We start from the raw sequence: 19,820 nt of genomic DNA, 5'->3' as shown, positions 1-19,820 counted from the left end.
TTAGACAAGAGGGATGGACACAGGAAATCAGAATGATAATTCTGATAATTAGTATTATTTATTTTTAAAAATGTACCCATCCACAGCAGGTGTTCTTAACCTGGGGTCTGCAATCCTTAGGACACCCATGAATAGTCCTTGGGGAGTTGACTGCCTGAAATTGTTTACAGAATTGTGTATGTATGTGTACACAGGCATTTTCTTGAGGAAAGAGGTGCCCAGCTTTCATCAGATTCTCAAAGGGTCAAGGGACCTAAAAAGGGTTCAGAATTCCTGCTCTAGATACCTCCTCTGTAGGTCAGCATTTCCCAACATAAATGTCTAGGACCACAGGCATCAGGGTTACCTGGAGCACTTATTGACAGGCAAGTTCCTGGCCTCGAGACAAAGCTCCTGAGTCAGACTTTCAGGGGTGGGACCTGTGATGTTTTCTGGGAATGTTGATTTTGATGCATTGCCAAATAAGAGAAATAACATCAAGTCAGGGCAGTGTGTGCTGGTCCCTTGTGTCTGTGACACCTTGGGAGAGAACCCCAGATGTACGCTTTGGTAAGGGGGAGAAGATTGAAATCCTATCGAGTTGTGTCCTTACCCCCTTTTGTGGCACTGACTGAGCTAGAATGTCCAGGGGGAGGGCAGAAGTTCTGGCCCAGGGCTGAGGCAGGCCAGCCAGCCAAGACACAGATGTGGTTTTGGTCTGAGAATCTATGACTGAGTTAATCTCTCCATGCCATTCCACCCCAAATCCACAACTTCCCATCTCCCCAGATAAACCAGTCCCAATATCTTGCCTGGGCCCCATGGGCTGACATGTCTGCTCCTTCTCTCCTCTCCTGGCCTGGGCTCACCTGGCCACCTCAGTGGCAAAGACAGTGGTAGAGATTTTGGGATGGAAGCATCCAGAAAGCCTCTACTGCAACCTGCCCCTCCCTGGCTTTACTCCTCTTCCATCTTCTCTCGAACCTCTGCTGGCAGGCCCTCATAAAGGCTGTTCTCCACCAGAAGCGCAGCCTTCTTTAGCCCTCTACAGTTGCCCAGTTCTTCTGGCAGAGCCTCCAACCTGTTGCCCTTGAGCTCCAGGCGGATGAGGGACCTGAGGGCCCCCACCTGGGGAGACAGCTGAGTCAGTTGATTGTAGCCCAGCAGTAGCGTCCGAAGCTTACAGCAGAAGAAGAGCTCATCAGGCAGGGTCTCCAGGGCATTGTAGGAGAGAGCCAGGTGTTGCAGGTTCTGCAGGAGGCCCAGCTCAGGTGGCAGGGAGTGTAACCCATTGTGGGTAACATCCAGCAGGCGGAGGCCAGAGCACATGCCCAGTTGGGTGGGCAGGGCCTCCAGCTTATTGTGACTGAGGTAGAGCTGCTCAAGGACCCGCAGCTTACGTACATGTTCGGGGACGTAGGCGATCTGGTTGTGCCATAGCCTGAGCGTGATCAGCTTGCGACAGTGCTGGAAGCTGAGGATCTCCTCAATGGACCGCAGGTGGTTGTCCTTAAGGTCAAGTTCCTGCAGTGCGCCTAGGCTAAAGACTGCATGGGGGATGCGCTCCAGCCCGCAGGCCACCAGCTCCAGCTCCCGTAGCACCGTCAGCTTCTTGAGGCTATTAAGGGCCAGCAGGCGGGCCCCATCATTGTGCAGGCTAAGCCGCTGCAGGTGACCAGCCACATCGGTCACGCTGGCTGGGACCTTGCCGGCATTGCTCCAAAGAGATAGCACCTTGAGCTGCTTCAGCTCTCGGAGGCTCTCAAGGGTAGCTGCCTGAGCCAGCTCTGGGGGAAAGAGCCCCTCAAGGTGCAGCTCTTCCAGGCCACGCAGCCCAAACACCCAGAGAGGCACCTCGCGGAGCTCCTCACACTTGATACGGATGACCTTCAGGCGGTCCCGCAGAAAGATCTGCAAGGAAAAGGGTAGCCTGGCAGGAGAGTGGATGAGGCTGAGTTCCTGCAGGTGCACCAGCTGTGACAGGCCTGGGGGAAAAGTGATATCAGAGATGGCCTCCAGGCGGAGTGCCTCGACCTCACGGAGCTCAAAGACGGTATCAGGCAGTCCTGGGAGCATGCAGAGCGCCAGCTCCAGCCGGCCCTTGGTGTTGTGCTGCAGCTTCTGCCGAAGTTTCTCAGGTGTCCACTCATGGTTGAGGTTGAGCTGCTTCAGGCGGCTCTCGCTGACCTCGGAGAGGAAGACAGCGAAGCGCTTGGAGTACAGTGGGTCATACTGGTCGATGAGGTGCAGCATAAAGGCAAAGTCATTCTTGACATCGGGAATGTCACCCATGCCGGTCTCCTCCCGAACAGAGCGGAAGGAGTATTCCTTGAGGGGTCGGTGGAAGAGCCAATAGAGTGTATAGAGGCAGGTGATCCCATAGACACACACAAAGGAGATGTAGCAGAAAGCCAGCTTGGAGAAGAGGTGGGCCTTGGTGTGGTTGCAACAGAAGCTGGCATAGCCCGTGAACCTTGAAGTCTCCACTGTGCAGGCCACCACGAAGCTTATCTTCTCCACATAGATGAGGTTGTAGACCAGGATGGCAAAGAACTTGCAGACTTTGAGCACCATCTGCCTGATGTACATGGTGTATAAAATGTCCCCCTCTTCCACGTGCACACGGAACTTCTTGACCTTCTCAAACAGGGCTTTGGCCTGTTCCCCCTCCTTCTTGTCCAGCAGGGTAACAGCTGGTGGTTCAGTCACCACCTTCTCGGGCTCTGTCAGCACCTTCTCTGTTTCACCCTCCCCCACCTTCCCTGGCCCTGCCTCAGCAGCCACAGTTGCTGTTGCCTGTCCAGTGGCATGGCCCTTACGGTTCTCCCCCGAGACCTCAGACAGAGCCCTTGTGGTCCATGGTGAATCGAAACACTTGCCCAGGATAGAGGTGAAGTGTTCGATCTTGGAGCTTGTGCCAGGGAACTTGAACCAGAAGCTAGTGCAGACCATAAAGATGAGTGTGTGAATGACAACCAGGTAGGGAAAGTACTTGGGGTACCAATGAAGGGCCTTCTCATAGCAGAGCTGGTTAATGAAGCTGTACTGCTGCAGGTCCAGGTTATTTTTGAGGCCGCTCACTTCCTGGAGACCCTCCATCTGCTCAGGGACCCCCTGCAACAACAGTTGCTGACACGGGGCCTCAGATAAGTTCTCCCGGGGTTCATGACTGGGCAGACAGATGATCTTGTCCTGTGTCACCTATGGATTAGGGAAGAGGGTGAAAGAGGGTGAGGGATCTGGGGAATCGGGAGAGAAGTAGGCTGAGGTGGAAGGCCCTGGTCCCCAACTGTCCTCAGCTGGCTCTGATGACTTTAGAAGAGTCATGAAACCTGAGCATCAGTCTTTGTCTGAAAAAAAGAGTTAGGTTGAATTGTGTCCTCCAAAAAGATGTTGGAGTCCTAATCCTCAATACCCATGAATGTGGCAGTGTTTCCAGAGCAGATGGAGTCAAGATGAGGTCATTAGGGTGGGCCCTACACCAATATGACTGCCTTTATTTATTGATTGATGGATTTATTAAACATATACTTTTAGCCCTAACCGGTTTGGCTCGGTGGATAGAGCGTTGGCCTGCAGACTGAAGGGTCCCAGGTTCGATTCCGGTCAAGGGCATGTACCTTGGTTGTGGGCACAACCCCCCGGTGGGGAGTGTGCAGGAGGCAGCTGGTCGATGTTTCTCTCTCATCGATGTTTCTAACTCTCTATCCCTCTCCCTTCCTCTCTGTAAAAAATCAATAAAAATATATTTTAAAAAATATATATACTTTTATTGATTTCAAAGAGGAAGAGAGAGATAGAAATATCAATTTTGAGAGAGAATTATTGATTGTCTGCCTCCTGTATGCCTCACACTGGGGATTGGGCCTACAACCTGGGCATGTGCCCTGACTGGGAATCAAACCGTGACCTCCTGGTTTGTAGGTTGATGCTCAACCACTGAGCCACGCCAGCCAGGGTGACTGTGTCCTTTTAAAAAGGGGGAATCTGGACATAGACACACACACGTAGAGGGAAGATGCTATGAAGATATAGGGAGACTATCATCTATAAATCAAGCCCCCAGAACCTAGGAAAGAGGCGTGGGACATATTCTCTGTGACAGCCCTGGGAAGAAACCAACCATGTTGACACTTTGATTTCAGACTTCTAGTCTTAAGAACTGTAAGATAAAAATTTTCTGTTTAAGCTACCCAGTTCATGATAGTTTGTTATGACAGCCCTAGCAAAGTAATAAGGTAACTGCAGTTCTTACTAGGTTCTAGGGACAAAGTATTATAAAAATATGGACTACCAAAGCTATGGGCAGGACTTTGGTGCTGCTGCTAGTGATGGAGAAAATGGGAAGGCTTCAGAATTGGTCTGTAAGTATAGGGGGCTCTGGTTTCCCCTTCCTTGGATAAGAGGAAGATTTCCGAAATTCCCCAGGCCACACCCTCTAGAGCACCGGTTCTCAACCTGTGGGTCGCGACCCCTTTGGCGGTCGAACGACCCTTTCACAGGGGTCGCCTAAGACCATCCTGCATATCAGATATTTACATTACGATTCATGACAGTAGCAACATTACAGTTATGAAGTAGCAACGAAAATAATTTTATGGTGGGGTCACAACATGAAGAACTGTATTTAAAGGGCCAGAAGGTTGAGAACCACTGCTCTAGAGCCCCGCCCCTATATAGACTCCTCTCCTACCCCCTCATTCAGGCCCCGCCCTGCCCCTTCCCTTACCTGGAGGGTGCAGCCAAAGACCCCGATCATGAGCATAGCCACTGTGAGGTATTCGGCCAGTACGTCCCACCAGGGTTTGAGCAACTTGAAGGCAGGCTGCTGCTCTGAGAACTGCTTGAACTCGGCCACTGGAATCATCCTGCCTGTGAGAGAGGAGGAGGTGTGGTGCGGAGACCTCAGGCAGTGGCATCTGCTGGTGGGGCCCCCTAGGAGCCAGACGCTGCTCCGGATCTGCACTCTACCTGCCGAAATCTGGCAGAACCCAGGAGCTGTGCGTCCCCGTTCCCTCTCCCCCAGACCTCACCTCCTTCCTGGAGTCAAGCAACTAATGTTCTCACTACTTCTGCTCCCTGGGACCTCTGCACCAATCTGAACCTGCCTGCCCTTTCAGGGCTCAGGAGGGCTGTCCCCGGCGCCACTGTCCCCCAGCTAGCCTGTGTGTCCTTCTTTCAGAACCAGGGCGTCTCCTACCCTTAACTATGAGCCAGGCAAAAGTCCCTCTGCTGCTCTTTTGACTCCAGACCCTGGGTGTCTGAGTGTCAGGACTGGCTCTCCACCACTGGACGAGAGGATGGCTCAAGGCACAGGACTTCCGGGGCGTGGGCCCTGCCACCCCCTTGAGGGGAGCTCCGGGCACCACCTCCAAACTCCAACCGGAAAAGCCGGCTGGAGCCTGGCTCCGATTACAGGCCCCAGGGACAGGGAGTGGCAAAACTGAAGGCTGGTCAGCCCTTGGGGTGTGTGGCTAGGACACCTGGGTTTATAGAGGGAATGTATCCAGAATCTGAGGCAGAAAAAGACACTTAGGCTCCGAAAGTGTAGGGCAGGGGGTGCCAGGGTGAGTGAGGCTGTGGCAGAGAATCAGGAAGTGAAAAATTTGGGGAGAGAGCCAGTGTGACATCTATGACAGACAGGACTGGGCGGCCAGCCCACTGCCTGTCCCTGGGTTTCATTTTAGACCAAGGTATCCTTATTCCAGATACAGATGGCCAGGTGCAAGTCACACAAAAGCCACAAGCCTGGACCAGGAGCCCCCCTCTTCTCTCCCTGAGGCTGGAGGTGGGAGGAGAGGGAGGTAGCAAGGCCACCACTGCCTCTGAGGGGGCTCCTAGGCCACCCACCTCTCCCAGCATCCATGGTTCCCAATATATAGGCCTCATTTTCTCCCAATGGGTTCCTGGAGCCTGCTCGACTCATCCTGATAGCTTCACTGGTGCAGGCTGGGCAAGGAAGGTAGCATCTGGGCCACCAGCTGGTCCTCCAGCCCTTCACCCATCTTCAGGGGGAACCTGACCCAGTCCCACACCTGCACCAAAGGCTCTGACACCTCCCTTTCCCATCCCCTCATCCCTTGAAAGCCTTGGGGATTTAGTGGGTGGAGATAGAGGATACAGGCCCCACCCACTTAATCCCATTAGAGGTTCCTACCACTGTACCAAGATGGGGATAGGCTAGCAAGATGGGTACATGTCTGCTCACACCCAGACTCTTGGGCTCCCTGACTCAAGCCCTGACTCATGCAGCACCAGGCACATGCAAGGAAGTGCACAAAGAACACAAGATCCCTTATGCAATGGCTCATTCCTCATACTCAGTTTTATACCATCCTAAACAAAAAGCCAAGTAAAAATGCCCCAGTGCATCCCAGTCAGTCTTGGTCACCAAGGGATCTGATAGAAACATACCCAGGGCATCTTAACAGCCCCAAACACCCAAAAGTACATTGCAGCCACCAAAAGGGTCACTTGGGGGCATTTTGAAGTGTGCACATTTGTGCATGGGCCTAAGTGCACAAACACTGAACTGAGGGGAGACCTCTAGGACCAGGGAGACACCACACATCTTTTTCCAGTCCCTGCCACTTATGGTTCCCCCTGCCCTGGCTACCTGTCCCTGCAAGAGACACTGCTCAGTTGCTTAACTTAAAAATAGGAACTCTGGGGGCTGCAGCAGGGGACTTCCTACCTGAGTTCCTGCCACATTTCAGGATCCATCTCACAATGGCAGAAGTTCACTTCTGGGGTCCACAATCAGGCAAAAAGAGACCCCTAAGGTCCCCAGCAGATTGCTCCGTGGTTCCCATGGAACAAGGTGCATATACAGCACCATCAGAGGCAGACACGAGGGGTTGTCATTATGTGTCTCCATGACTCAGACTGGATTGTGGAACCTGCCATTAAGCTTCCACAGACAGTGCCCCCCCTTTGTCTGAGCAGGGCCAGTGGGAGGGTCCAGAGAAGAGGACTTTCGGGATGGGGGAAACCCTAAGAAAAACAACAATGGGGCCACACACACAACTTACAGCCACCATGTCTCAGTGAGCATGGGTGTTGAAACTCTTTTTCCAGCCTCAAAGGGAGAGAAATAATTTGCGCAAGTTTTCACAGCTACAAATCCATTCTGTTCCATTTTGAGAGAAAACCTCTGGCAGAGACTAGTATCTTTGCCAAAAGAACTTCAGTAGGGGAATGTGGAGGTGAGATGGTGGGATGGCTGCTCTGCATGCCAGATTGAAGAAGGGGTCTCTGTCAGCCTAGGATAGGTACATGCCCCCTACCCAGTCTTAGCTCCACCCATCCACACTTGACCCTTAGGCTTCTCCTCTCTTAGGCCCTCCCCAATCCTCTAACCTGCCTCCAAAAACACGTGGTGGGGAGGACTCCTGATCTAGCCCCTATCCCCACCCACAGTCCATGCTAAGAGTAAAGGAAAACAGCAGCAGTTGTCAGCGCTGGAGCAGGCCTTGGAGGGCACAAGGTCCAACCTTTTGACTTTTACATAAGGGAGAAACTGAGGCCTTGGTGGGGGAGGATGGGACTTAGTAGCAGATGGTGGGGGCGGGGGGGGGGGGGCGGCGGTCACACCTGGGAACTCCCAACCTAGTACTTTTCCAAGGTGCCCTGCCAGGACTTGGGGGGTCTAGGTTCAAGAGTCCCAGAGAGGGCAGCCTGGTGAAGAACCCAAGTGGTGGTTCTGGGGCCTTATGGAGCTCAGAGATGAGTTGTTGCTGTTGTCTCAGAGGCCAAGAAGGGGGAAACATCATGAAGACCCCTTCTCCCCTCCCCCTCCACCCCCACCCTAGGTCACCCACAGCCTGTTGATCTTCACTCTGTCCTTGGCCAGGTCTGCCTGCCCTCCTGCCCTGAACCCTTGGCCTGAGCAGGGCCTACCCTCTTTCTGCCCCCACCTTTCCTCAGCTGCCCTGTGCCCCAGGCGGTGGCGGTGGGCTCAGGCCACTGTGCCAGCCATATTTGGGGCAGTCCTCCTGTGGGCCCGACCCCCACCCAGCAACCTGGTTCCCAGCGGTGGAGAGAACCACCTACTCACCGCTCAGGGTGGAGCTGGGCCCAACTCCTGGGTCCCTGCTCCGGCAGAGTTAGTTCCCGGGCCAGGCTGGGTGAATCAGGGCGGGCGGGACCGTAACCAGGAGCCGCCCCGCCCCGCCCACCTGACGTCTCAGCCCTGCCTCCCTCCGGGTGCTTCCAGGTGGCCCCTGACTCCTGGCGCCCGGGATCGCAGAAAAGGGTGACCTGCTCTCCCCAAGGTGGTCCAGCGGCCGGCCTTTGGAGCAGGGGCCCTGACCTCTGGGCTCGGCTGCCATTGGCTTGGACCTGGCCTGGGGCATACTGATGAGGATCGAGGCATTGCGCACCCGCGGGGGCGCTCTCCTTGGAACCAAACTGTACAGATGGAGTCAGAAAAAGAGGAAGGGTCTCCTCCTTCGCCCACCGCAAGGTGCAGCCACCTGGCTTTGAGGCCCAACCAAGGAACCAGTGATCAAGGTCCAGAGAAGAGAAAGGGGGCTCCCACTTCCTGCTCTGACCATCCAGTCAAGGAGCTGAGTAGAATGGGGGTGCTTAAATGTTTGACCCTGCCCAGCCTTGAGGTTGGCCCTCCACTGGGGTAAGACAGGGAGCACACTGCTGCCAGGTCCTTGGGTGGTCCGTGGATAGGTGCAGGGGGGGTCAGAGGGCTCTGGGAGCTGGGGCTGGAGTCCAGCCTGGGAGGCCAGCTTCTAGGATGACTCTGTCTCCCCATGCCCACCCTTTCCTTCCCACAGGGAGGCCTGGGTTGGGTCTTAGACTAGCCCGGTGGTCGGCAAACTGCGGCTCACGAGCCACATGCAGCTCTTTGGCCCCTTGAGTGTGGCTCTTCCTAAGCCTTAGGAGTACCCTAATTAAGTTAATAACAATGTACCTACCTATATAGTTTAAGTTTAAAAAATTTGGCTCTCAAAAGAAATTTCAATGGTTGTACTGTTGATATTTGGCTCTGTTGACTAATAAGTTTGCCGACCACTGGACTAGCCAATTGCCCAATTCAGCCTGGGGGTATAGGCAGTTGAACCTTGATCTGCTTTGACTACAAAAACAACCAAGGGGCCCTGGCTGGTTTGGCTCAGTGGATAGAGCGTCGGCCAGTGGACTGAAGGGTCCCAGGTTCGATTCCGGTCAAGGGCATGTACCTGGGTTGCGGGCACATCCCCAGTTGGGGGTGTGCAGGAGGCAGCTGATCAATGTTTCTCTCTCATCGATGTTTCTGCCTCTCTATCCCTCTCCCTTCCTCTCTGTAAAATATCAATAAAATATATATTTTTAAAAAACCCCAAGGGAATCTAGACTAGAATGGGGAGTGGTCTAACTTGGGACAAAGAAGCCCCGGAGTTCACCATGTTAGGCTTCCTGAGACCCTGAAACCTGGAAGCTTGGGACTCCCATAGCTTAGATTCCTCTGTGAAACCCTATAATGCATTCCACCCTCTGGTACTCCACCTCTGTTAAGTCTTGGGCTGCCTCTGAGGAGCCATTTGAAACTAAGTACTTTCTCCCTCTTCCTCAGTGGCCTTTTCCTGCCTCCCGAGAAGCTCCTTGATATCTATGCCCTGGGGTTTGTTCCCAACTTTGTTCTGGAATAAGCATCCAGCTTGGCACACTTATGCAAGGGTCTGAGGTCACTGGGCTGGAAGCCCCATTAGCTCCAGGCAGGGGTCTCTGCTGCTCCCTCAGTGTCCCCAGCACTTGGAATGGAGCCAGGCACACAGTGGTGTGCATTCAGTTAATGATGAGTGGGTGGACGATTGAGCTGTTATCTTAATTCGGGCTCTTCTAGTTGCAGACTGTGAGACAAGGAATTGGATGTAAGTAGCTTATCTGAGAAGTGATCCCAACAAGCACTAATGGTGAGACAGTGGGGAGATGAAAGTGGGAAGGGAGGGAAGCCAGTAAGCTTTAATGAGGGTACATCAATGAGGATGAATGAGCAGGTTGACACTGTGGGCAACCATGGCTCCATTCTTCGGGGGGACTCTGGGAGATTGTGGAAGACACCCAGTTGTTGAAGTTGAAGTACTAATATATCAGATCCTGTTTGTCTTGGCTGAGGGCTGCTCTGCAGAAGGGAAATGGAGGGGCATTAATTCCCTGGTACTTTTGACTTTCCTGGTATGTGGGAACCATGGGTGCCCAGGAGATATGGAGGGGGCTTTAGGCACCTGCTGCACGGACTGACGCTTGAGTGGGATGGATGGGTCATAGGACACACATACAGTCTTTCCAGTTGTTCTCCAGAAAGACTACTCACTTTATGTTCCCATTGAGAATGGGTGAAATTTTCCCACATCAATAACACCCAACTTTTAAAGAAAGGTGATAACAGAACTTACCATCTTAACTATTTTTAAGTGTACAGTTCAGTGGCGTTAAGTACATTCGCAGTGTTCTGCAAATATCCCCACCATCCATTTCTAAAACTCTCCCAAACTGACACTCTATCCCCATTAAACATTTACTCCTCTTCCCCCTCCCCCAGGCCCTGGCACCCAGGATCTGCTTTCTGTCTCTGTGGATCTGAGTCCTCTAGGGACCGCATGTAAGTGGAATCTCGCAGGACTTGTTCTTTTGTGACTGGCTTATTTCACTGAGCATAATGTCTTCAAGTTACATCCATATCTTAGTCTGTGTCAGAATATCCTTCCTTTTTATGGCTAAATAATCTTCCATTGTATGGATGGACCACATTTTGTTTAACCATTCACCATCAAGAAACCCTTGGGTTGCTTCCATCTTTTGCCCATTGTGAATAATCACACACAAGTGTGTAAATATCTCTTGGAGTTCCTGCTTTCAATTCTTTTGGGTGGAATTGGTGGATTACATGGAAATTCTCTGTTTACTTTTTTGAGGACCATCCATATTGTCTTTCACAACAGCCACATCATTTTGCATTCCCACCAACAGTACACATGATTGCCCATTTCTCCACATTTTCACCAACACTTGTACTTAATACCCAGCTTCTAAGGTTTCGTGAACCTGAGGTAGTTAGCTAGTTCTGCATAACAAATTACCCCCCAAAACCTAGCAGCTTAAAACAAGCATTTACTGTCTTGCAGTTTCTGAGGGTCAGGAATCTGAGAGTGGCTACATGGGGTGGTCCAATAGTCTCCCTCTCCCACCAGCTCCCAGCAACTACTGTTTTGTTTTCTGTCACTATAGATTAGCTTTCATTTTTCAGAATGTTCTGTAAATGGAATCATACAGTGAAGTCTGTGTGTGTGTGTGTGTGTGTGTGTGTGTGTGTGTGTGTGTGTGTGTGGTTTCTTTTGGTCAGCAGAATGTTTTTGAGATTTGCCTCTATTTTGAGTGTCTTGGTAGTTTTTTGTTTTTTTGTTTTGTTTGTTTTATTGCTGAAGAGTATTCCATTGTAGGGATTGCAGGGTATGTTTTGGTTTGTGTAATCCATCCCCTTGTTGATGGACCAAATTTGGGGAATGGTCTTATATGAGGGCAGAATCCAGATCTCAATTAGATGCAGGATGGAGTCAGTTTAGCCTTGGAGGGACCCTTGCACCAAAGAAGACAGCAGAGCAGGGCTCTGGGCAGGCAGCTATGACTCAGGAGGGCACTGCTGGTGAATGGATAATCAGGCAGGCAGGGGAACCAGGCTGCTGTACTGCCAGAAAGTATTCATTCACACAAGTGATCCTCAATAGACCTGGGGATGAAGAGAGGCCTAGAATGATCCAATCCAGAGGGCAGTGCTCTGGGGGCCAGGGGGGGGGGGGGGAGGGGAGGGAGTGATGAGGAGGGGTGTTTGAGGAGCACCTCTCCAGGCTGAAGGGAGGGTTCATTGCAAGGATGGGTTCTGAAGATAGGCTTTCACCAGCCAAAGCAGGGTATTCAGTTCTGAGCCTGGCTTCTCTCTTTTTTCTTCCATTTCCTGAACCTCAACTGTGGACACAACTACTGAAGCAAGAAAATGCAAGCCTCTGCTTCCGACCAGGCTAATATGTTTTTATTGATTTTAGAGAGAAAAGGAGGGAAGAAGAGAGAGAAAAACAATAATGAGAGCTCCGCGGGTGTGACTTAGTGGTTGAGCGTCAACCTATGAGCCAGGAGGTTGCGGTTCCATTCCCAGTCAGGGCACGTGCGCAGGTTGTGGGCTTGATCCCCAATAGGGGTCGTGTAGGAGGTGGCTGATCAATGATTCTCTCACATTATTTATGTTTCTATTCCCTCTCCCTGCTTCTCTATGAAATTAATAAAAAAACATTTAAAAAGCAAGAAATATCGACGAGAGAAACATCCATAGGCTGTCTCCTGCATGCCCTCTACTTGGTATCAAGCCCACAACCTGAGCATATGCCTTGACCCAGAATCAAATCTGCAATCTCAGTGCATTGGACAACGTTCAACCAACTGAGCTACACCAGCCAGGGCAGGCCTGGGGTTCTTTTTATTGGGGTAGAGGGTGGTGCCTAGGGTTTCATGAGCTCACTCTTTATTGGTGAATTCAAAGCATGGAAAGGAAAAAAAATGGCTCAAATGGTCAACCAAAATCTCTAAAACAAAGGACCCTTAGTGGGGAAGACAGCCTGGCTCTTCATCTACTAGGCTGGCAGTGTGTTTATTGGAGATGGCCATCCTTGAGGTGGCTGCCTCTACAATGAAAGTTTAATCAGGCCCTTGCATTACAAAAAATTTAAAAACCCAACTTTCATGGCTCACATACATCATCTTCCCCTCCCCCCATGAGAGGTTCACCCTGGTGTCAAGTGCCACCCTTCTTGGTCCTGTGCTTGGAAGCCTCCTAAGTCCCAGGCAAGTATGAGCTGCTTCTGTAATCAGTGTGTGTGTGTGGGGGGGTGGGGTGGGGAGCACACTTGCATGTGATGGGGAAAGGAATGGAGCCGAGGGAGCTGGTTCTTTGGGATGGGGCAAGGGGGAGAAAGCACAGGATGTGGGGGGAACACAGAGGTGTGGAGGCACATGGCATCAGTTGGGCAGCACAGGACCCCTGAGGTCGGCGGTCTCCCTCTTCATACTCCTATGCCTTCCATGCCACAGTCCCCTACCAAGTTCCTCTACTGAGACCACTTGCACGAGTTGATGAAGTCACCAGAATGACACCTCCTACCAGCTGGGCAACCTTGGACAGGATTTTCTCAGCTCCTTCATGTACTTGTTTTGACACTTCATAACCTCCCATAATCTTGACCCCCCCCCCCCCCCCCAAATCCTATCTCTGTCAGGAAGCCTTTCCTGACCTCACCGCTTCATGTGATTTAGGTGGGTGTGGAGGTTGGGGGTGCCTTGTCCTGCAGAAGGCTGGGCCACCTCTCACCATATTCATTTCTCTCTCCCTCTTGACCTCCCTTCCTTTCTTCCCCCAAATTCAGGATTTGTCCCTAAATTCCCAGGGCTGCGTTCTCCCAGTAGTCCTCTCCACCACTAGGTAGGGATTTTCCTGGGGTCTGGGAAAGCCTTTGGATATGACAGGGGCGGATGCCTCTAGGGACCCAGCGGGGCCTTGCCTCGTAGGTCCCAAAGGCCAGGCCAGGGACCAGGGACACTGAACTGCCGGATTGGTCCATGGGGCCGGAGGTGCGGTCCGGCCCCCTGGTTGCCAGGGCCCTGTGCGTGTTGTGGTGGGGAGGCCAGATGCGTGACCTCGAGGGATTCCCGCCTCCCTTCCCCATCCCCTCGGGTTCGGTCTCGCGTGCTCCTGCGCCTCCCCTTCCTCCAATGCGCGCCTCTCCCTAACCCGAAGCGCGCTCCCGCCACCTTCCTGGGCTGGATCTGGCGCGTGCGCCCCTCGTCTTCTGAGCCCGCGGTCGAGGGGCGGGCCCGGCTCCGGGCGCCACCGCCCCGCAGCCCCCTTTCCTCGCTGCCATACAACCCCACCCCAGGCGACCCTGCGTGGATGTGCGGGAGGCCGAGTCGGAGGTGAGTGCGGCACTAGCAGGTGGAGTGGGCGGCGCGGACTCAGCCCGGCTGGGCGAGGGCATCTCGCTCCGGACGCGGTTCTTTGTCTCTCCGAGGTGGTGCGCGGGCGGCTGGGGCCGCTCCTCCTCCCGGCAGGTGCTGGCGTCCCTCGAGGCTGGCGAGGGGACCCGGGTGTGCGCTCCCGTCCCCCCACCCCATCTGGAGCCTGTGGGATTCCCCTGTCCCAGAGGCTGGTCGTCTGGGCCCCTAGGGAGCGAGGGGTAGGGGCGTGGATCTCGGGTTCTGAAAGGGAGCCGAGACAGGACAAGGGGGATGGGCTGGGGTAGGCAGGGCCTGGAGGAGGGTGATGGGGGTGGGACTTGGGGGCAACCTTGAGCAGCTGGGCTGGTGAGTGGGTGGTTGGGTGGGAGGGAAGTGGATCGAGGCCGAGGTGTGCGTACCCGTGGGTGGCGACGCTGGGGAAGGGTCAGCGAGGTGCCAGAAGCCAGGTTCCTGCAGGCTGCATAATGGTCCAAGACCGGGACGCCGTCTTTCCATCAGGTGCGGGATGGACAAGAGAGACAAGGCCAGGGCAGGGGCCGCTGCGCGGACGACGGCTTCTCACCCTCCGGGACGTCGGAAAACCCCCAGACCCCCAGCGTCTCCTCGACCCCCTCCACCAGTAATCCCCACGGCCCTCAGAGTTCTGGGAGCAGGGGGAGCTGCGGAGCGAGGGCCCCTGGCCGAGCGAGGGGCCGGCGTAGCTACTTCCGCGGTGGAACCCACGCGGAGCACCGGGACAAGCCCCAGCAGCCCAGGTATCCTAGCCTCTTTCTCCGAGTTCGATCCCATCTCCCTGTACCTCTTTCCTTCTGAGTTATCAGACTTCCTCTACTTCCCGGGGCGCTCTGTTAACTAGGCCTTCTCCGGGCAGCCACGAGGCTCTCAGCGGCGGGGAGAGCGGAGCGGACCCCGGCCAAGATCCCTGGCCCAGGCTCTATCTCTAACCCTGGACGAGCCAGCGGTACCACCAGGTAACTCCCCTATCCACCGACCCCTCCTCTCCCCCCCCCCCCCTTGCCTCCCTAGGTAAGGGTCAGTGTCACTCTCTGGAATCATTTTACATATGAATTGGGATGTGGGAACACTTGCAGATGACTGGGTGCAAATTGGGTGAAAGCCATTCTAAGGCTGCAAAGGGTCCATGTGTCCCATTTCACAGATGAAGAAAATGTGAACTTTGGAGGTCAAAAAGGAAAGGGGGAGCATGGGGTGGGGAAGTGGGCTCTGCCCTGAGCATGCCCTCCCCACCCTCAGGCTAGGCCCTCTTGGGCAGAAAGGACTCCGGCTCCCAGCTGAGGAACCTAGGGGCAGAGGAAAAACCCCAGAAACTCCCAGAATGAGTGCCCTGAGTGTGGAGACACGGAGAGGTTCGTGATCTGGGGAGGAGTGGGGCTCCTGGGCAGTGAGGGGGACCAGCCTGTAAGTATCGATGACCCCTTTGCCTTCTGCTTTGTCCCTAGACTCTTCCGGTCCCACCCCAGGCGCTCCTTTCCCAGCCATCTCCCATCGGTCTCGGGGTGGGGGTGCTGATGTGGGACTCCCTCGGGCAGCTTCCAATGCCCGGCCACGACCCCTGGCGGAAGCCCCCAGGAAATCAGTGAGCAATGCCCCGGAGCGCAGCACCGTGGAGCCGAGCCCTGCTGCCAGGAGACGACCCAGCTCCTGCGGGGGCCTCCAGAGGCCAGCCTCACGCCTCCTGGGCTCTAGCGCCACCCCTTTGTCCTCCCCAGCCCGCTCCCCGGCCTCGCTGGGTGGAACACCCCGGGCTCTGGGGCACTCCTCGCAGGCCAAGTCGAAAGGGCTGCAGGCTCTGCGCCCCCCACAGGCCGCACCCTCAAGGAAGGGCGCAGCCACCCTGCAGAGCCTTTCTCCCCCTTTGGCCACTTCATCTCCACGGATTCAGACCGCACAACTGGCACCGCCTGTCCTTATCACAGCCACTACTCTGCGGGACACACCCCTTACATCTCCACCCGCCACGCCTCCTTCGCAGGCCCTTACGGGTCCTCTGGCCACGTCCTTTCCACTAGCTCCTCCTCCCTCTGCTTCAACCTCTCTGCAGAACCTCCCCTCTCCGCCAGCCACACTCCCTTTACAAACTCCACTCATACACCTGAGTACATCCTTTCCAGAGGCACCCGGCTCTCCCACGGCCACTCTTCTAGCTCCAGTCTCTCCTTCAGGTTCACCTCCTCTGCAGAGTACGTCCCCTACCCAGGTTTCTCCGGCTTTGCCCTCTCTTCCGACTCTCCCCTCTCCCTTGACCACACCACCTTCGTCAGCTGGTCTGCCACCAGCCACGCCCCCTCCACGAGTCCCTCTTTCTCAGTCAAGGTCTCTGCGGAACTTACCCTCTCCCTTAGCCACAGCCCCTCTGCAGGACTTTTCTGCGCTGACCACTCCCCCCGCACTGGCCAGCCCTCTGTCTCCGCCCCATCTTCAGCCCTCGGCCTATACACTGGCCTTACCTCCCACGCAGGACCCTCTTCTGGCCATAGCCCCTCCGCAGGCTCCTCCTCCTTCACTGGCCACGCCCCCAATGCAGACCCCACCTCTGACCACGCCCCCTCTTCAGGCCGCTCCCTCTTTGGTCCCGCCTCTTCTACGGGCCCCACCTGTTCTGGCCTCACCAGCTTTGCGAGCCCCTGCCCTGGACACGCCCCCTCCACAGAGTCCATCTTCTCTGGACACACTTTCTCTACAGGTCTCTCCCTCTTCTCAGACCCTGTCCCCTCTACAGGTCTCGCTTTCTCTGGCCTCACCACCTTTGCAGGCTACTCCTGTTCCGTCCAATCCTTTCCTGGCTATGGCCCCTGTGCAAACCCAAACTCTGGCCTCGCCTTCTCTGCAAGACCCTCCCCCTCCAATGGCCACGCCCCCTCCTCCGGCTCCACCTTCTCTAGTTTTGTCCCCTCTGCAGGCTCTTCCCTCTCCCCCTGCCTCACCCCCTCTTCAGACTCCACGCCGCCCCCCAACCCCGGGTCCCGATGCCCCGATCCCGGGCCCACGGTTGACCCTGGCGCTGGCGTCGGCCCCGCCGCCACCGCCCTCGCGCAGCCCGTCCAGTACTCTGAGCGGCCCGGACCTGGCGGGCCACAGCAGCAGCGCCACGAGCACCCCGGAGGAGCTGCGCGGCTACGACAGCGGGCCGGAGGGCGCCGCAGCCTCCCCACCCGCCGACGCGGAGCTCGCCGCCTGCCATCCGGCCGCCTGGAGCCGAGGGCCCGCTCCGCCGCTGGCCGCCCGCCGCACCCCGGGTGAGCAGCCTCCGGGACCTGGCGGAGCCGTGGGCGGGGCCAGGCGCTGGAACGTAGACGGACGGGTGGAAGGCGAGGCTTCGCCGCTCGGGGCGGGCAGTCGGGGCCGGGGCGGAGCTGAGGGACGGGGCGGGGCGGGGCGGGGCTTATCGCTCCCTCTGGCTAGTTTGGCTCTTCTCGCTGCAGGAGTGCCCCTGCCTTGGCCTCCAGCTGCCGGGCCTGGCTCTGCTGACGGCCTGTGCACAATCTACGAGGCTGAAAGGCCTGAGCCGGCGACCGCCGCCCAAGGAGCGCTGGATCCCGGGTCCGGACCCGGCGCGGGTGGTGGGAAGGTGGCGGCCGGGACAGGGACGCGGGTGGCCTCGCGCGGCGTGAAGCCAGCGCGCCTGGGCGAGCTGCCACTGGGGGCTCTGCAGGCGAGCGTCGTGCAGCACCTGCTGAGCCGGACGCTGCTGTTAGCGGCGACGGAAGGTGCCCCTGGCGACAGCGGCTGTGGCCCCGGGAGCGCTGGGGGTGGTGGCAGCGCGGGCGGCGCCCGGACTGCGCTCAGCGATGCTGAACTGGGTCGCTGGGCCGAACTGTTGTCTCCTCTGGACGAGTCCCGCGCCAGTATCACTTCTGTCACCAGCTTCTCCCCGGACGACGTGGCTTCTCCGCAGGGTGACTGGACCGTCGTGGAGGTGGAGACCTTCCACTGAGTCAGATTCTTCTAACTCCGCCCACCACACGCCACCCCCGCCTTAGCATCCGACCCTCCCGTTACACCTCTTGGTCCCTGGCCTCCTCCTTCTGGAATCCAGGTCTCCGTAGAATTTTGGCCCAAATTCGCGACCCACCCACACCTTTTGCCAAGGCCGTCCCCTCGAGCTTCGCCCCTTTGGCCTGGGACACGCTCCCCAGGAGCCCCGCTTCCTCCCCCATCCCATGTGTATAGTTTGCAATAAAGCCGGGACACTGCCGCCTGTGCATCTTTGTCTTTGCTGGAGGGGGGGGACGAGGCTGAGGCTGCGGTGGGACTGGGCGATGCCAAGCGTGGTCTAGCCAGGCACACCCACCCATGTGCGTGAATGTAGGTTTTTTCCCCATCTGACTTCTGTTGGAAACTTTAGGAGGGTCCCAATGGGTGAACTAGTGCGTTCAAGCTCTTCCCACACTGGGCCAGGGGAGCCAGCAACTCCTGGGAGAGGGAGAAGACACGTGGGAGGGGCTCGCTGGGGGTCGGAGGGCCCCTCCTCCCAGTGTGCACCCCCTTACCTTGCATGCCCCAGTGTGTTGGAGGGAGAGGGGGATTGCTCTGTTTCCTCTGGGGACTCCCTACTCAGGGCACACTGCCCTCTGCTTACCCAGGAGGCTGCAGTGCAGGGGCCTCCTCAAAAGGACCTCCTATAGGGAGCAGGACCGTCCTGGGACAGTATGGGGAGGTGCCTGTAGGGCAACTTCTTCCAACGCTGGGTGGGAGACCATGGAGTCTTCACCGTGCCCCTTTATGGCTCACAACCCAGGGACCTCACTTATCCTCCCAACTTAGGGTATTCTCCCCAAACCAGGGGTCCTCACTAGAGCCAACCAATATCTTCATTTGTCTCCCCTGATCATAATTCCTTGCCCTTCCTCCCATAACCCAGTCACCCTGACCCTGGATTCCTCAAGCCCCAGCCCAGGCCCTTCTTTCCTAAGTGCTCCTTCAGGAAACACTCCCAGGCCTTTCCTCCCTCCATAAGGGTTTCCTGCTTCACACCAAGAATGATGGAGGCCTGGCAAGGACCACAATCCCCAGGGCAGGTAAAAGGACAGAGCAGGACTCGTTGGGTCCTCAGCCCGTTTTGTGCCCATAGACCCAGTCCTCATAGCCCACCCTGCAGCCAGGCTCCTGTCAGACACAGATCACCCAGTTCTGCCTGTCCCCACCCCAGATATGGTGACCTCCCAACCTAGGGTCTGAGGAGAAATTGGCCCTATCCCAGCAGGACCCTACCACCTCCACCCCGAGAGTCAACATGTTGAGGGCACACAGCATGCTCCCTCATTCAAGGTCGAGTTCCATGGCAAAACAGAGGTTCTCTTTCTAGCTGAGCCCTGGCAAGGACCCATGAGTCTTTCCTTCCAGAATGTGAGACAAACTCAAAGGTGGGTGCTGGCTCCTTACCTACTGTGCAGTCAGGACCTCAGGGCCAGCCCCAAGAGGGAGCAGGGCAGAACCTCAGTTTCCCCTGGGGCCCTACCCCACCTGGGAAGCCAGTGGGGTGGAATTACCCTATGAAAGCAGGAAACAGAGTAACTGTTGGGGGTCTCAGTGTTAATTCTGTATGTTGGGAATGGTGCATGGGCCCACAGGAGCTGTTTGTTAAGTGATGGGACAATATACGGAACTTGGCTGTCCCAGTGCATCACAGCATCCTGCCCTGCTGCTCAGCAGTCCTGGTTCCTTGAGGGGAGCTCGTATTCTCTCTCCCCACTGACTGGCTCAGTTTGGTCTTTGTCCTGGCCTCCTCACTGAACCCCAACACTATGGTCCATCTGATGGTGTTCCCCTCACCTAAGCTCTCCATAGCTCCCCACTGCCCTCAGTTCAAATAGCAAACTTGGCTT

At 55.9% G+C, this 19,820-nt stretch overlaps 2 protein-coding genes across 7 annotated transcripts; one reads left to right on the top strand and one right to left on the bottom strand.

Moving 5' to 3' along the window:
- Positions 1 to 39: 39 nt before the first annotated feature.
- LRRC8E (leucine rich repeat containing 8 VRAC subunit E) lies at positions 40 to 8,148 on the bottom strand. 5 transcript variants are annotated; one of them, XM_059695864.1, is made up of 3 exons: positions 8,036 to 8,148; positions 4,709 to 4,851; positions 40 to 3,180 (listed from the first exon to the last, which is right to left on the bottom strand). In XM_059695864.1, exons 2-3 carry the CDS (start codon positions 4,844 to 4,846, stop codon positions 937 to 939), a joined length of 2,382 nt encoding a protein of 793 aa, XP_059551847.1. In that variant the 5' UTR covers positions 4,847 to 4,851; positions 8,036 to 8,148; the 3' UTR covers positions 40 to 936. The 5 variants fall into 5 exon arrangements, with proteins under 5 accessions (XP_059551847.1, XP_059551850.1, XP_059551848.1 ...); XM_059695867.1 differs by having other exon boundaries at positions 4,709 to 4,847; positions 8,036 to 8,088; XM_059695865.1 differs by lacking the exon at positions 8,036 to 8,148 and adding an exon at positions 5,180 to 7,754.
- Positions 8,149 to 12,942: 4,794 nt separating this feature from the next.
- Positions 12,943 to 18,190, top strand: PRR36 (proline rich 36). 2 transcript variants are annotated; one of them, XM_059695863.1, is made up of 6 exons: positions 12,943 to 13,932; positions 14,473 to 14,729; positions 14,846 to 14,945; positions 15,229 to 15,341; positions 15,435 to 17,231; positions 17,398 to 17,757. In XM_059695863.1, the coding sequence occupies exons 1-6, from the start codon at positions 13,910 to 13,912 to the stop codon at positions 17,604 to 17,606; spliced, it is 2,499 nt and encodes an 832-aa protein (XP_059551846.1). In that variant the 5' UTR covers positions 12,943 to 13,909; the 3' UTR covers positions 17,607 to 17,757. The 2 variants fall into 2 exon arrangements, with proteins under 2 accessions (XP_059551846.1, XP_059551845.1); XM_059695862.1 differs by having other exon boundaries at positions 12,952 to 13,932; positions 17,418 to 18,190.
- The last annotated feature ends 1,630 nt before the right edge of the window (positions 18,191 to 19,820 follow it).

This window comes from Myotis daubentonii, chromosome 5 (assembly GCF_963259705.1).
Source record: "Myotis daubentonii chromosome 5, mMyoDau2.1, whole genome shotgun sequence".
Lineage (NCBI taxonomy): Eukaryota > Metazoa > Chordata > Mammalia > Chiroptera > Vespertilionidae > Myotis > Myotis daubentonii.
The sequence above is the reverse complement of the archived record's forward strand: the minus strand, read 5'-3'. Positions and strand labels throughout refer to the sequence as shown.

Excerpts from the sequence above, each read along its gene's own strand:
- LRRC8E (XM_059695864.1), bottom strand. The coding sequence starts at position 4,846 with ATGATTCCAGTGGCCGAGTTCAAGCAGTTCTCAGAGCAGCAGCCTGCC. Across the intron at positions 3,181-4,708 it reads TCTTTGGCTGCACCCTCCAG|GTGACACAGGACAAGATCAT; the intron begins GTAAGGGAAGGG and ends CCTAATCCATAG.
- PRR36 (XM_059695862.1), top strand. The coding sequence starts at position 13,910 with ATGTGCGGGAGGCCGAGTCGGAG. Across the intron at positions 13,933-14,472 it reads TGCGGGAGGCCGAGTCGGAG|GTGCGGGATGGACAAGAGAG; the intron begins GTGAGTGCGGCA and ends TCTTTCCATCAG. Across the intron at positions 14,730-14,845 it reads GACAAGCCCCAGCAGCCCAG|CCACGAGGCTCTCAGCGGCG; the intron begins GTATCCTAGCCT and ends TTCTCCGGGCAG.